Source organism: Colias eurytheme, chromosome 11 (assembly GCF_061535395.1).
Source record: "Colias eurytheme isolate Ceu_HAF_F1 chromosome 11, ilColEury1 Martin Lab GWU primary, whole genome shotgun sequence".
NCBI lineage: Eukaryota > Metazoa > Arthropoda > Insecta > Lepidoptera > Pieridae > Colias > Colias eurytheme.
In genome coordinates this window covers 9950019-9967336 of record NC_142990.1, presented here as the reverse complement: position 1 = coordinate 9967336, position 17318 = coordinate 9950019, and the positions used below count along the sequence as shown (strand labels likewise).

Here is a 17318-nt window from a genome sequence, read left to right as displayed (position 1 = left end):
TTCAAGTTTGCGATTTGCGATGTTGATGTGATCAGTGATGTTGATTCGCAAATGTATATTCTAGTAAACATTTATTAATTATTATTTATTACATTTAATTTGAAATCCATGGAAAATTAAAATTTTTGATATTTTTTCTACCATTGAGGATTTCATTTGATTAAGCTATGGAAGAAGAAGCGAAGAAACCAGTATGCCTAATAATTTTAGGTTAGTTTTGTTATTATTTTGAATGTTTGTGTTTGTTACATTGTATTTTGGTTATAATCAATCTTTATATAGGTATGGCTGGTGCTGGGAAAACTTCATTTACCAGACGACTAGCTGGTAAAGTGATAAATGGCTCAAGACCGTATTTAATTAATTTGGATCCGGCTTGTCGTGAAGTCCCATATCCCGCTAATATTGGTAAGTTAAATGTGTAAAAGTAACTACGTTACAAAAATATATTACGTACATATTGTTACATCTACTTATAAAGGCCTTTTGATGTATAAAGGAATACAAATTTTGCTACTGTGAAAAACATTCACATTCAGGATTCGTAAAGTTTGTTTTTGAATTTATTCTTCCATAATCTAATAAATGATTGCAAATTTTAATGAATTTTCGTATCGGTGCACGTTTCAACAAAAAAATATTTCAGATATTCGAGACACAGTTGATTATAAAGAGGTAATGAAACAGTATGGCCTTGGACCTAATGGTGGTATTGTGACTGCTCTTAACTTGTTCACTACAAAGTTTGAACAAGTTGTGGAACTAATTGAGAAAGCTGGCAAGAAACATAAGTATTGTGTTATTGATACACCAGGTAAGTGTTTGCTTATTTCTTTTTATTCAAGTTTGTACTCATTTTAAAGGAATTGCAAATTGCTTGGAACAAATGACATTAAACAAATATTTTGGAGCTATAATATTAAATGCTAAGCATTTATTCATTCATAATATTATTCATATATTTTAAACATTATTTATTGTTATTGTTCCATAATATTCAGGTCAAATAGAAGTATTCACATGGTCAGCGTCAGGCACCATATTGACAGAAACCTTAGCGTCTTCATGTCCTACTGTGGTTGTGTATGTCATGGACACAGTGAGGAGTGTCTCGCCAGTCACATTTATGTCTAATATGTTGTATGCTTGCTCTATATTGTATAAGACAAGGTTGCCGTTTATTGTTGTTATGAATAAGGTAAGTCTTGACTGTTTATGTAATAGCACAGACTAATAATAATATACTACGTATACAACAGACGGTGCACTCCATACAAAAAAAGTTGCACCATGAATTTACGCAATTAAAGCGCCAGTGGGGAAATAACGTACTACATGTTCGATTATATCTCTTAGTCTTTTGCTTTTAACACACTAGATGGCACGTTAAACACTGACTTGATGTTCTTTTCCTTCCAGAGCCACTAGATGGCACTAATGTAAATATATGTACACGTACCTTTTATTTTCAAGTCTTTGGCGTCAAGTGTCAACTGTCAACTGTCAACATAATATTTTGTACCTACTCGGATGCTCGGATTTTTAATTAAACAAAGCTGACTCACAGAGTACCTACATTATTATGACTGGTATTTAGTTCAGTTTATTTACGAGATTCTGTCAAAACCAAAACGAGAAGCTTTGTTTGTTTTCGTTTTTAATTGTTGAAAAATAAGTGCTAAATATGAGTGATGGACTGTCAGGTTATGTAGAATCTACAGGCAGAAAAACGGCAGAAAATAAGCTTTATATGGTAAACTGATATTTTCTCTGAACATAAATTTTTACAAACATGATTTTTAATGATTGGTTTAGGTATGGATTTGTAACCCAATATAAGATTGTTTTATTACAGACTTATTGCTTACGTTCGCAATAACAAATTTGTTCAAGAGAGGAGAAGAATTAATCCATCCCAAATGTAAATACGATTCTCCACAAAAACATTGTAGACACAAGAAAGGGATTTCTACATTTGCTACTAAGAAGGATATGGGATCATGAAGGATTTCATCTGTTTTAATACCAGTAAAATGGAATGAGCGCCGTGGCCGTGACTGTGTTTGGTACATAAAGAATGACAAACATTCAACTTAAAATTATTATGAGTGCATTACGGGCAAACACACAATAAGTTGTCCTTTGACTAAGATGTACTTAATTTTAAGGAACACTAAAATGGATGGCTAGAATAGGTATAATCGCATACATAGTATTTATTTCTAGTCTGTTGTATAAATAATCAAAGACTACAAAATATATAGTGAACTATGTCTTTAATATTAATTCTACAGTTTACAGTGTAGTGTGTAATCTATTGTATGTGTGCGTCTAGAATATATAGTCCTGTTGTTCTACAGTTTAAGCAGTTCAATACAAGCTTACAGTCGAGTCAAGTGTTTCATTAACCACCAACCATTGCATGGCAACCCTGCCAGTTTTGTAAATTGTAGTCTACCTAACCTGACTGTTGGTTTTGATTTGTATCACACAAAGAATACTATACCAAATTTCAAGAAATAAGAATTAAATATTTGATCTGGGGGCACGGTAGTGCCCCCGCCAAGACAAGCCAAGCGAGGCGCACGGGCACTACCTACCTTTTCTCGAAGCGCTTCGACGTTTTTTTGAACCCTCATAACTTGGGTTTGGATTATGCTAGATCAACAAAATTTTCGGGATATATTGTCAATAGCGGACTTATTGAACATATTAAGTTTTAATTACATTAGCTTTTATACTTCAGATTTTATTTATATCTAAAAAACGCTAATTTCGTCACTGACTCACTGATGATCATCAAAATTCTTAAGGTATTTCCTAATGTCCTAGAAAGCTGAAATTTTGTATGTAAGCTAGTATTAGCACACAAACAACAAAAAAATTATAAAACTTGTAACTTTCATCCCCCAACCCCTTAAACTAGGGGATGGGAGTTTGTATGAGACCTGTAATTTTAAATTAAATTTTGATGACGCTAGAGGTCTAATCTAATAATCTAAAACTTGGTTCCCCTAGATATATATATGTATAGGTACTCCTTGTTAAAAAAAAAATTGTTACAAACAACCTACAAAAAGAAATGAAATCCCACCAAAAACATTTTCATGTAAAATGTTGCCAAGACGAGCCCATATGACTCGCACTGTCAAAAAGTTATCAGATCTCATGTAGAGCCAAGCTTCTAACACTACACGCCCTAACTCTACAAGGCCTAACTTCACAAACTCTACACCTTAGTCAAAATATGTGGCTTGGCCGTTCGTTACTACAAGAACTATTGTATAACACAAAAGTAATGAACAGTGAATTAATTTTTCACCTTACGCCGATGTGAATGTAGCGAAATGGCCAAGCCACATATTTTGACTAACGTGTAGAGTTTGTGAAGTTAGGCCTTGTAGAGTTAGGGCGTGTAGTGTTAGAAGCTTCGCTCTACATGAGATCTGATAACTTTTTGACAGTGCGAGTCATATGGGCTCGTCTTGGCAACATTTTACATGAAAATGTTTTTGGTGGGATTAACTTTTACTAATATACAGGAGCTTATACATCAAACAAGACCAAAGCAGGGCTTTGGAGAAAGTGTGTATGGACAAAGACCACAATACATATGGTGCGGACAACTGCATGAAAAGCATGCAGTAAGGGACATTAAGTAAATAAATAAATAAAACACATTTATTATCAAGATCACAACACGAGATACATTTATAAACGAAGGAAAAACAAAAAGAAATAAAAAGAAAAATAATTAAATAAAAATAATCTTATTCCTAAGAACTGTAATGTGGCAGTGAGTGACCTGACAAATGGAGCCAACTCAGTATATGATGGCAAGGTGATTAATACCTCACCACCACTGATTTTCAGTGACCCCAAGTGACTATTGGAGTTTCAGTCTAGAATTGTATATAATGATAATTTAACATGAGTATATTATGTGAAAGATATATTTCTATTAATATCATAAATACTAATAAATAAATACATCAGTTAAAACATGATATACATATATATACATATATATATTATGTATAGGTAGATATAATATCAGTATGTAATTATGTATATACTTAATGTAAATAAATAAAATTATGTATATGTTACCGGAAATGTATGAAATCAAGGAATTGTATACAAATCCTAGTGGTCTAAGATCCGAATATAAGTCGAAATGCAACGGCGTGATAATAGAGTGAGACCAATTTTATAATAAATTACTTAAGTGTATTAAAAATGGTTTGACTGGAAAAATCCTGGACAGGATATTTTTTATTAATTATTAAAAAAAAATTATTTTCATTTTTTATTAATTGCAGTTTCGAGATAATAAAACAAACGTTATTTGAAGACTTTTTAACGAATGGGTCTCAAACTAATAGGAAATGTGTACAATGCCGATGCCACTTGGGAAATGTATAAAATATTGTTTAATAAACTATTTAATGCATACATATCCTAGTAAATGTATAATCTTCCTTGGAATTATATATAATTCCAATATCGTATTAGGAAATGTATATAAAGTAAATGATTTCTGTAATAAAACACGTTGTTATTTTTTTTTTTTATTATACTTAGCACTTATTGAGACAATCGGGTAACAGTCTTACCGTAAAATAATAATAATATGTTCATATTATCTTACTAATTAACATTTCTTAAATCAACTTATATTCAATCAAATCAAATTTTCATTTATTTAAGGGTGCTATTACCGATTTTTAACAAAAAACGCTATTTTACGGTACCATTTTAACTCAAAGCAATTACACGTGAGAACAAAGTAATATATTAATTTAAAGATAATATATTCAGATCTACGATCATCTTATAAAAATTGTACGACGTCATACAAAATTGTCGCTGAAATACGATTTTCCCAGCACAATGATCGCATAAAATGCAAAAAAAAAATGGGGTCTAAAACGGTACAATTTTAAGAAAATTAAAAGCCTAATCTATCTTCTTACCTATAAATTATTGAGGGATATATTATAGTCCTTTATAGATTCTGATAATTTTTTTTGTATCTAAATCAAAATTTTATTTCAATTATTAGCTAAATTAAAAATACTTCTTGATTTCTTCATACATTTTGCTCTCGCGGGTCGTCAGACCGCGCTCAGAAGCGCTCTTGGAAGGACGGGTGTATGATGTATCGCTCCTTGTCCCAAAAATAAAACGAATTAGAAAAAGATTATTGTGCGTGCACTGTCGTTTTCGTGATTTGAAATATTTGATACTTTTCAGATGCTCTTTTTTATGGGTTGTTGAATAGATTGGTGGGGTAAAACAATTCAAGATGGCGTCGACGAAAATTTGACTTTTTTTCGTGATGGGTGTCATTTTCAAAGTTTTTGGGGTAGCTATTAACGAATATGAGGTCAAAACTGAAATCCAAGATGGCGCCGACAAAAATTGTACATCTTTTCGTCATGGGTGTCATTTTCATGGTTTTTGGGGTAGCTATTGACCAATATGAGGTCAAAACTAAAATCCAAGATGGCGCCGACAAAAAATTTGACATATTTTCGTCATGGGTGTCATTTTCATAGTTTTTGGGGTAGCTTTAACGAATATGAGGTCAAAACTGAAATCCAAGATGGCGCCGACGAAAATTGTACATCTTTTCGTCATGGGTGTCATTTTCATTGTTTTTGGGGTAGCTATTAACCAATATGAGGTCAAAACTAAAATCCAAGATGGCGCCGACGAAAAATTTGACTTTTTTTTCGTGATGGGTGTCATTTTCATGGTTTTTGGGGTAGCTATTAACGAATATGAGGTCAAAACTCTAATCCAAGATGGCGCCGACAAAACTTTTACATCTTTTCGTCATGGGTATCATTTTCATGGTTTTTGGGGTAGCTATTAACCAATATGAGGTTAAAACTGAATTCCAAGATGGCACCGACGAAAATTGTACATCTTTTCGTTATGGGTGTCATTTTCATGGTTTTTGGGGTAGCTATTAACCAGTTTGAGGTCAAAACTAAAATCCAAGATGGCGCCGACGAAAAATTTTACATCTTTTCATCATGGGTGTCATTTTCATGGTTTTTGGGGTAGCTATTAACGAATATGAGGTCAAAACTATAATCCAAGATGGCGCTGACGAAAATTTGACTTTTTTCGTGATGGGTGTCATTTTCATGGTTTTTGGGATAGCTATTAACGAATATGAGGTCAAAACTAAAATCCAAGATGGTCGTTGAATTTCAAGATCGCGTCATGGTAATACTGTCGCGTTATGGAGCAAGGCGGCGATTTTGGTAGCTATGAATCTGACACGTTTTCTCGGCACACACGTTCTTTTTTATTATTATCTTCGTTTAAATGTTTTAGATAAACTTTATTTTAAAAAAAGTTTAGCGAATATATTTAAAGTAAATAATATCTGTCAGAATATAAACACAGATGATGATTGCCACAGAGTTGTGTTTTATATTACATTTCTAAATTCTAATATTTAGAATTTAGAAATGTAATATAAAACACAACACACAATTTTAAAGAACATTGAAATGCATATGCATTTCAATGTTCTTTAAAATTGTTTTTTTTTAAGACTTTCTACAAAACTGTAGTTGTTAACGTTTTAGTTATTTTATTTAAGTTTACTTTAAAGGAGTAAGAAAAATATACCTAATTATCGACGGTTACATTGGGGATTTGGTAATACCTACATAGCTGTCTCAAAAACCTTGATAATGACACCCATGCCGAAAAGATGTAAGAGTTTCGTCGACACCATCTTGGATTTTAGCTTTGACCACATATTGGTAAATAGCTACCACAAAAACCATGAAAATGACACCCGTGATGAAAAGATGTAAAATTTTCGTCAGCGCCATCTTCGATTTTAGTTTTGACCTCATATTGATTAATAGCTACCCCAAAAACCATGAAAATGACACCCGTGTCGAAAAGATGTAAAATTTTCGTCGGCGCCATCTTGGATTTTAGTTTTGACCTCATATTGGTTAATAGATACCCCAATAACCATGAAAATGACACCCATGACGAAAATATGTAAAATTTTCGTCCGCGCCATCTTGGATTTTAGTTTTGACCTCATATTGGTTAATAGATACCCCAATAACCATGAAAATGACACCCATGACGAAAATATGTAAAATTTTCGTCCGCGCCATCTTGGATTTTAGTTTTAACCTCATATTGGTTAATAGCTACCCCAAAAACCATGAAAATGACACCCGTGTCGAAAAGATGTAAAATTTTCATCGGCGCCATCTTGGATTTTAGTTTTGACATCGTATTGGTTAATAGATATGTTATGGACCAGGTGATTAATGCGGGCATTATTTATAATGCCCGAGCATTATGAATAATGTCTAGCTTTATTGGGCTAAGTGATTAATTACTATCTTAACTTCATTATTTATCACATTGCACGGTTATTATTATAATGCTACATGACAATTGGGCAATTTGATAATAAACCAATTTATTATTAGTTTATAACAAGAAACCAATTTACTGTCTGCAAGGAAAGATTTGTTTCGCCTGAAGATGTTCCAGAGACACAGATTTCGCTGAGAGAGTGTTGTAGAATGTCATTCTATATTTAACCAGGACATAGAGAATATGCTGAGTACGTGGTTGGAGGATAACAACACTAAGAAATGGTCGGAAGGATTACGTTTTGTACAATTAATGAAAAATAGAGCCCATCACACAGGTATTAACTGTACTCCATATGAAGCCATGTTTGGAACGAAGTTGAAAGTAGGGCTTAAAAGTTCTTCTATACCACATGAGGCTCTGCTTGATATTAATTCTGAAGAAGACTTAGAGAAACTATTATCTACTGAGAGCACTATTACTGAAAGGAATCAAGTGGTTGTCAACGAAAATGATCAAGAAGAGTCCGCCAAAAATGATCAAGTAGAGTCCGCCAAAAATGATCAAGTAGAGTCCACCGAAAATGATCAAGTAGAGTCCACCGAAAATGATCAAGTAGAGTCCGCCGAAAATGATCAAGTAGAGTCCGCCGAAAATGATCAACTCGAGCCCATCGAAACTGACCAAGTGGAGTCCACTCAAAATGATTCAAACCCAATACCCACAAACGAAAAGGAAAACCTAGAGCGCAAAAAAGAAAATGTTATGGCAGTTAGGAAACTAGCTTTACAAAATTTGCAGAAACAAGCAAATAAAATGTTGGATGTATCAAGCGCTAAATATCCCATGGCTGCAATTGGTGACACTGTAAGAGTCCGAGTTCCCGATGTTGATCGCGCTCGTAGCGATGGAAGAAATATGCTTGCTACAGTTTTTGAATTAACAGCCAATAACCTTTATAAACTGGGAACAAAACAAGGTGTTTTAAACCAACTATGTATATTCAAGAAACCAATTTACTGTCTGCAAGGAAAGATTTGTTTCGCCTGAAGATGTTCCAGAGACACAGATTTCGCTGAGAGAGTGTTGTAGAATGTCATCTAGATGCGGAGGGCAAGGTTATAATAGATGTGGTTGTAAAGGTGGTTGCAAGTCGGATAAATGTAGTTGTCGCAAAGCCAAAAAGTTGTGTACCTCAAAATGTCATCACAGTGGCAGTTGTTCTAATAAATAAACCTGTTACTTGCTACATTTTATTTATTTATAAATAAAATGTAGTTAAACTTAAACTTTAGTTTATTTTATGTTTCATAATAGTAAGTCATTTCTATAAAACAAAGGTACGTTGTGAAATTTTTGTTTTAAATTTAATTATATTTTATGTTATATTTTTAATATGACTTTCCTTAAGTTTTAAATGCAAAAACTATTTATTTATTTATTTAACTATTTATTTATTTATTTAACTAGTGGATTTTTAAGGTAGAAGTCCTTGGTAATTAATCCAAATAATGAGCCTGATTGTTTAAGTGGTTTAATATTTAGTTTATTTTAAGTTAAATGACAATAACAATAAAAAAATAGTAATTAAATATGTTTGTATTACTCTGCCCAAAAGGTGATGGGCAATATGTATAATGCCGGGTCAATTTGATTATTTGAATAATTATTATCAAATTGCACTCTCATATTGGGCATTTTTCATAATGCCCGTGCATTATGTATACTGCCCAATTTATCACTTGGTCCATAACAGATACCCCAATTACCATGAAAATGACACCCATGACGAAATGATGTCAAATTTTCGTCGGCGCCATTTTGGATTTGACCTCATATTGTTTAATAGCTACTCCAACTCCTTGAAAATGACACCCATGACGAAAAGATTTCAAATTTTCGTCGGCGCCATCTTGGATTTTAGTTTTGACCTCATATTGGTTAATAGCTACCCCAAAAACCACCCACATTTGCAAATGTGTTTGCTACTTAGGAAAAGTTCAGATTTAAAGATATAGATAATGTGACGAATTTAATTTATTTAATTCCGACTGTTTCTCGGAATAACATACCTACATTTACTAAGAATTGCATACAATGCCGGGTTTAATATATTGCCGGTAACATAATATTATGTATGATAATAATTCTTAAAAAAATATTTTATATATTTCTTAAAAAGCTTCGATATTGTATACAATAATACAATTCATATTCAAATTGTTGTAAAATAGTCCCACTTTTTTAAGTTGGTTGAATACACTAAAATACTTATAAGGATCGTACCTACTAATAAAAGTAACAAAATGAATTTTTTAAAGTTCCCAGTAATCTTCTGGAATCAATTTCAATAAAAATATAAAAAAAAAAAATATCAAGTATGAAAATGGTCTATAAAATGGATTGCGCTATGTTTACGTGAGCGTGATGTCCCGCGAACCACGTTGCGACGTTAAATACCTAAATTTGAGTAACGCAGATTTGTGACAGCGCTGCAGCGTCCTTAAGGTAATCAGTCCCCTCGTCCTGCTGTCCCCGTGTACATGTCGCAGTTGGATTATATAATCCGACGTATTACAAACGGCCGGCATTTTGTAATATGCCAAAATTCGTCTTTTTCAAACATTCTACAAAAAGACGGTCGCGAGCCGACGGAGCCCCACTTCGTGGGGCTCCTATTTCTGTATAGTTCTAAAAAACACGAACCTAACCTAACCCACCCCCTTATCCAAACCAAAAAATTCTGATTACGAATTTTCGGCATATTACAAAATGCCGGCCGTTTGTAATTCGGCGGATTATACAATCCGATTGCGACATACATACCCCTCGTCCCGCGTACCTTCCAATATCTTAGATGTTTTACATTTCCGACTGTTAGTTAGGAAATGTATGGATTTCCTAGGAAATGTGTACTATAAAATAATTTATTTCACACATTTCCATGCGATTTTAGGAATTACATACATTTCCGTTAACATATACATACTTACAATGTTTATAATTATAATGATAAATAGGCAGAAAATAACGGTCTATATAATGTTATGTTATATTATAACCAGTAAATAAAATAAATATTTAATTAAAGTTTATGTGTAAACTGTAATTCGATACAAATGCATGGTTAGAACAGGATTTTAAAATATGTCTCCGGTATTGGAAACGAAAATTATTAATATTTGTCAAACTGGTTAAATGGTGGTGGAATATTGTTCCAACACTTATGGCTCTTTCAATTTATGCGTTTCGTATCGGACCGCTAGTCGCTACAGTGCCGAAGCTGTGCGTTTGTCGTACGGCGCACGGCCGGTCGTTTGTTTTCATACAAAATGCACAGTGCGGCAACAGCGCGGCGTCCGTACCGCGAACGCTCGACAGCAGGACGGCAATCTACAGATCACCCATATTTGGCAATCTCGCTTCACCTAATGGCCTTGTCTGTTCAAGCCGAAATGAATTAACCTTTTGACCGCCAGAGCAAAAACGCATCGCCGTGCCCTCCACGCCAAGCCACAAATTTAATGAGATAACCTTGAAAATAGTAGGGATTCCAAAATGTTATCGATAAACATAATAATTCACGTCTGAATATTTGAATAAACAGCTTATAACACAAAAATAATATTTATTTAACCTCATCTCCTACTGTAAAAACTTAAGACCACATTTATAGCAACTATCAACAAAAAAAATCAACCTTTTGAGATACAAAAATACATATAAAATTGCAGCAAGTTACAGCACTATTCTCTATCAGTTACGCCCCATTGGCATGTATACATGCCAATGGCGCGGGCAACCATCCTTTTTTTTATAATCTCTCGCTTCTGATTAGGGATGTGTAGCTGTATATTATTATAACTTATCGAGTTTATTTATTAAGTTTATATGAACTATAGGTATTATTGTGGAGTGTTTATTTGTAAATATCAAAACAACTATTACCTTTAAATAAAGGGAATTGCATTAAAACTACATATTTATTTTCCAATCATTTAGTTTAATACTTGAGTTATTACAAATACTAATTATATGTAGGTACCTATTTAGGTCAATTACCATATTTTGATATGACATAGCGACAATTTGTATCATAAGAATATTCTAATAAAGGCACTGATTAGATAGTTCTTCTGCGCAATAGTTCTTCTGTACTATAAAACTCTTCACTTGCCATTTTTGCGATTATAATATTGGTAGATGCCTACTCGATAAAATATTTTTACAACTTTCCGCACTTAACAACACGGCACGCGCTTACGACGTCACCAGTCCGACATCTATTCATGTCAATGGCGCAGAAGGGATTGCATATCGATACTGTGCTAGGGATGCGCATGATTGGCGAAAAGGAAAATATTCAAATCAACAATATCCACAATATAGACAATATGGTATTATACCAAAGAATGTAGTATTTACCTTTTTTCTCAGTGACTAAGCTTATATATTTTTTTTGTAGTTATTACAAAAATTAAGCGAATTAGAGTAATTTCGCTGAAATTTTAATGAAGTTACTTGAATATTACACTACATCACTAGTAGGCACGTATACATGTCATTGGCGCGAGAGAACATGCTTTTTTAGCCATTAATTAAGTTATTTTTTGTCATCAAATATTTGAATAACTACTTGGCAATTTTGTTTTCTGTGTACAATTATGTAATAACTGGGGATTCAGTTCATAAACTGTATAAATAAAACACGTAAAAGTAAAGGTTTAATATGTTTATTTTGTATTTATCTATGATCTGTTTCTTGGCATGTATAGGTGTCGTTGGCGCACAGGGCACGATTGCACATGACATCTATAGATGTCATTGGCGTTCAAAAGGTTAATTACCTACTGCAAAAATTAAATAATTTAGATTACCTGGAAAAGACAAGGAAAATAAACTTTAAACAAGTGTTCGACCGATTATTACCAAGTAGGTAAATAAATTAATGACAAGACAAGGTAATTAATGCTAATAATTTCCTAAAGAAAACATTTTTTTTTCAAAATTTTCACATAATAGGTACTAGTACCTAACTAGACTCAAAAGTTTATGATAAGGCAATGAATGATAAATAGAATATGTTTAAGTAAAATGAAGTAGTTTATTTTACAATAAATTAATCTTATAAATTACCAACTTTCATTCTACGGCTTCAACCGTGTGCCTTATTCAATCCCTGTTCCTACACCTTGAATCCAACTAATATTTATGCAACAAAATTGAGATGTCCTTTTTCAACGTAGGTATGTACCGTGTATGTATATCGAAATTTCCGTCAAAATCGGTTCAGACGCGTGCGGGAATACCTATTTTCTCGTGGTCCCACTATTTTCTATTTTGTCCTACTATGACGGAGTAACTTTCGTATTTATCTACAAAACAGAAATGATTTGATTGTTTGTTTGTTTGTATTGGATAGGATCCGAAACTACTGGATTGATTTGAAAAATTATTTCACCATTCGAAGCAAAAATTATACCTACCTGATGAACATAGGCTACTTTTTATAACGGGAAAATACTTCATTCTTATGGGAATCGATGTCGAAATATTTAATTTTAGGCGCATAAATAAAAAAAACGCAAAGGATCATTCAAAACCTTTTCTACGGTTTAAATCTCAAAACTTTTTGGTTCATACTTCATATATAGGTAATCTGATAGGATTATTTAGAAAATAAAACAAGATGACGTAGGTAGGTATTTAACTTTAGTTTCGATTTATTATCATTATGATGATTTCTTGATATTCTTAACGACGCGGTTGGCGCAGAGGTAAAGTAACTGCCTACTGAGCTGACGGTCCCGGGTTCGATCCCCGGTCAGGGCAAATATTTGTGTGATGAACTTGATTAATATGTGTTTTTGGGTCTGGGTGTTATCTATATATGTATTTATAAAATATTAAATTATATTTATCATCGTCTATACTCTGTCCATTATATTATTTGCTTTTTGACAGCTTCACGCCTATGAAGGATTGTATTGTCTATGTTAAAATGTCATACAAATAGTGATGTCTACACAGAATTATTCAATGATGGGTCGATAGATTATAATAATCGATAGAAATACTCTGTAAAATATATCCGATGCAGAATAACTCTTCTATTATGTTATATAATTTAAACGTAAAGACAACCAAATTGTAAGATAGAAACCAATAAATAATAAAATATTAGTTTAGTTTAGTTTTAACATACAATGCATAGATATGTGGTCTTATTATTACATATCTTATTAGTACGTTTACGTTGTAATTATTATTTACGTACCTGATTCGATTTATGATAATATTTTTAATTTATAATTGAAATGGTATCACAATCGATAATCTTTTGAACATCACTTCTGGTATCACCCGTCGAGCTGTCAAAAAGCAATTCTTATAGTGGACAGACTATAGTTCCCACAACATAAGCCTTAATTGAGATTACTGTGGGACTAGGTCGATTTGTGATACTTATAATTAAATGTGACTAGAAATAATATACTTACTACGGTTTAAGTATAGGTTGTATAATGTATATTATTTTGTAATGAGATCTTGCAATCAAATATTCACACAATCTCGCAAGTTTTCCGACAATTCATTTTTCGTATGAAAACGATCAATACACTAGGTACCTACCTAATATAAGCCGCTACAGGAACGCAGTTAGTAATAATTAATAACGGCTTTATCCCATTTACAATATTTTTTATAGGTACTGCAAAGGCAATGAGGTTATGTATTAAAAACGTAGTACATATATTATTATTAGTCTGTGGTCTGTGATATTATTATTAGTCTGTGTTAAAAACGTGAAAAGTAACGTAAAAACGTCATAGTGCCATCTAGTATTCGTTTAGCATCGCCAAATCGGAGGAGAATAACTTGTTTATAGTAGTTTCATGAGATGGCGTTGTTTTGAATATAAACTTTTCTGTAAAATTAGTTAAAATCGAGTGAAAATTAAATTAAATAGGTAGGTTCCATTTACAAAAGTATGTAAAAAATTATAAAAAGCAATGAAATTGCAATTAAATCTAATTTTGTTTCTTGCTGGTTAAAATGATACACTTAGCGGCATCTATTGGTAGACGGATGGCATTAATCGACTTTTGTATGTAGTGCACCAGACATGGTAATAGCATACACTATTCCTGATTGTTTAAGTTACAAATAACTCATTATTAACTAACATTTATTTATTTATTTATTTGGCTTGCATAAAAAGCTTATAGGAAGTATTTCACAACTATTTTGTTGTACTATATACTTCTATAGGAATAAGTGGTAGATCTTTTTTGCCTCTCCATACAAAGAAGTATGATTTTCTTACCAATTATAACATTCTACTTGATGTTCATTTGAACATGTTACAATTTCAAGTCTTCAAAACACTGTAAATTAACCACACAATCACTATAAAACATATTTTAATGAATTTTAGAAATGACTACCATATTGTTTACTAACATAACACAATAAATTGTATATTTTTCTTAAATTTCATTGCTAAAATAATATCTCATCCACAATTCCAGACAGATGTAGTAGACAATGCCTTCGCAGTAGAATGGATGCGCGATTTCGAAGCGTTCCAAGAAGCACTAGACGCAGAGGGGTCAGGGGAAGGCAGTTCGTATGTGGGCAACTTGACTCGCTCCTTGGCACTCGCGCTTGACCACTTTTATACGGACCTTAGGTGTTGCGGCATTAGTGCTCATACTGGCGATGTGAGATTTATTGTTATTTAAGCTATAGAAAAATATTAATTAGCTCATCATACACAATTTATTTTTGAAAGAAAGAAAATATATTTATTTGTACCGTTAACATATAAATACAGTTATTATAACAAGAAAGTTAAAATCGATTTTGAGTTTCCTTCTAAACCACACTTTTATCATCATGAAATTATATGAATTATGCAATTAATGTTATATTTTGATTCTATTTTAAGGGAATTGATGAGTTCTTTAAACTGGTTGATGAGGCCGCTGAAGAGTATGAGAGGTAAATACTTAATAATAATAAGTGGTATGATATAAATATCTTCTAATTGTAAAGTTTTCCAACAATTTACATTATTAACTAAAGTGGTTATTAATTTAAATATTACGACAATTATGAACATATTATTATAGTGGTATAGAGAATATTTCATGATAAATACATTATACTTAGTTTATTTATTAATTTCTCCTTTGAATTGCAGGGAATACAAAGCGGACTGGCTGAAAATGCGAGAGGAAAAATTGGCAGAACAAAAGAGGAAAGAGGAGGAATTGAAAGAGGATAAACAAGGTATGATTTAATATTTTATGATTTTTGAAGTGAAAACTTCTTTAGCGGCGTTGGGTATAAAATCTTAAACTCGCGTCAGGACACGTGACCTGATCGAAAAAGCGTAAGACGGATGGATATCAAACATGCTCAACGTTAATAATCAAGTTTTCACTTCTGCCGGCACTCCCGGAGTGCAACCCGTCTTTTTTTTTGATCTTGATTCGTAGATTTTTAGTTTCGAAGTATTAAAAAGCTTCATCAACGAATAATATTTTAAAGAATAAATTTAATTTCGATATTTTATTATTTTTCATCATTATTTTTTAGTTGATGACAAAGACACAGTGATAGACAAGAAGAAACTCATAGAGGAAGTGATGGTTGGGAGGGAGAGAAGCGATATGTACCTAAAGCATCCCGCCAATGAGAGCTCTAGTGACGAAGAGAGTACGGAAGACCAAAAACCTGAGATGGGTATGTTTTTATATAGATAAATGTTATTCTATGATGTATAGACGTAAGGGCTCTTTCAATTTATGCGTTTCGATCGGACCGCTGCCGCACGTTTTCCGTGCCGCTAGTTATAACCCGCTGCCGTGCCGTTGCAGTACGGTAGCAGTCCGTTACCAAACGCTTAAATTGAAAGCGTATCTGACTGCCGTGCGTTTGTATGCTAGTGCTGTTTTAAATTTATTTGACACCAGTTAAGCCATGGACTCGAAGAAACATTACTGTTAGTGCTCTTCAACTGCCCGTCCGTATTATTACCACGACTGACTTATATAGTATTATAACCTCAAAACGCGCGTATTTCTGTACTTGAGTACCCGTAGAAATGTAAGATGATTGAATTAGATAAGACCAAAAAAATTTATTTTTAGAGCACGAATATTCTCTGTCAAATCATACCGATATATCGATATTTTTAATAAAAATATCGATATCGATATTTTCAAAAAACATCGATACGATATATATCGATACTTTATTGCATTTCCGACATCCCTATGGGACTTGCAACGTTGCCGTCCTGCTGTCGAGCGTTTGCGGTACGGACGCCGCGCTGTTGCCGCACCGTGCATTTTGTATGAAAACAAACGACCGGCCGTGCGCCGTACGACAAACGCACCGCTTCGGCACTGTAGCGGTCCGATACGAAACGCATAAATTGAAAGAGCCCTAATAGTTTGATAGTTATTGTTAGGACTGGCTTATAAATGATGAATTTGGTGAACATACAAAAAAATAAACATTTGAAATTAGAAACCACCCTATTTGAAGCTGGTTATTTTAATTCTTATACAGGCATTTCTAAATATAATTAGTAAATCTGTTAGACCAAAGGTCCAAAATGGCGTATCACGTCGGAGCCGGGGCAAGCAGCTAGTAAATAAATATAAATGTCAAAATATCTATTATCTGTTTTTATTATTTAAAAATGTATTTAATTAAAGTAATTAATTGTTGTCGAATTTCAGATGACAAGCCAGAAGATGTGTTAGCTTTTCAAGAATTTATCAAGAAACATGTAAAACCTAATCAGAGTGAAAATAATACTTAAAACCATTGTATATAAGCGGTTAATAAATATGTATAATGTCTTTTTATAATTTAGTTTCTTTTCACTTTATCATTGCAATGATTTTTCAACACAATTTATTTCATCTGCA

General features: G+C 32.8%; 1 protein-coding gene and 1 long non-coding RNA gene across 2 annotated transcripts; both read left to right on the top strand.

Moving 5' to 3' along the window:
* Positions 1-78: 78 nt before the first annotated feature.
* Positions 79-17258, top strand: LOC149904813 (GPN-loop GTPase 1). The gene is made up of 9 exons (XM_090107555.1): positions 79-210; positions 283-408; positions 647-814; positions 1002-1198; positions 14904-15095; positions 15323-15375; positions 15578-15666; positions 15976-16122; positions 17127-17258. The coding sequence occupies exons 1-9, from the start codon at positions 168-170 to the stop codon at positions 17207-17209; spliced, it is 1098 nt and encodes a 365-aa protein (XP_089963681.1). The 5' UTR covers positions 79-167; the 3' UTR covers positions 17210-17258.
* On the top strand, positions 1224-2391 carry LOC149904814 (uncharacterized). The gene is made up of 2 exons (XR_016457283.1): positions 1224-1753; positions 1856-2391. It is a non-coding gene; the product is annotated as an uncharacterized LOC149904814 (long non-coding RNA).
* Positions 17259-17318: the final 60 nt, after the last annotated feature.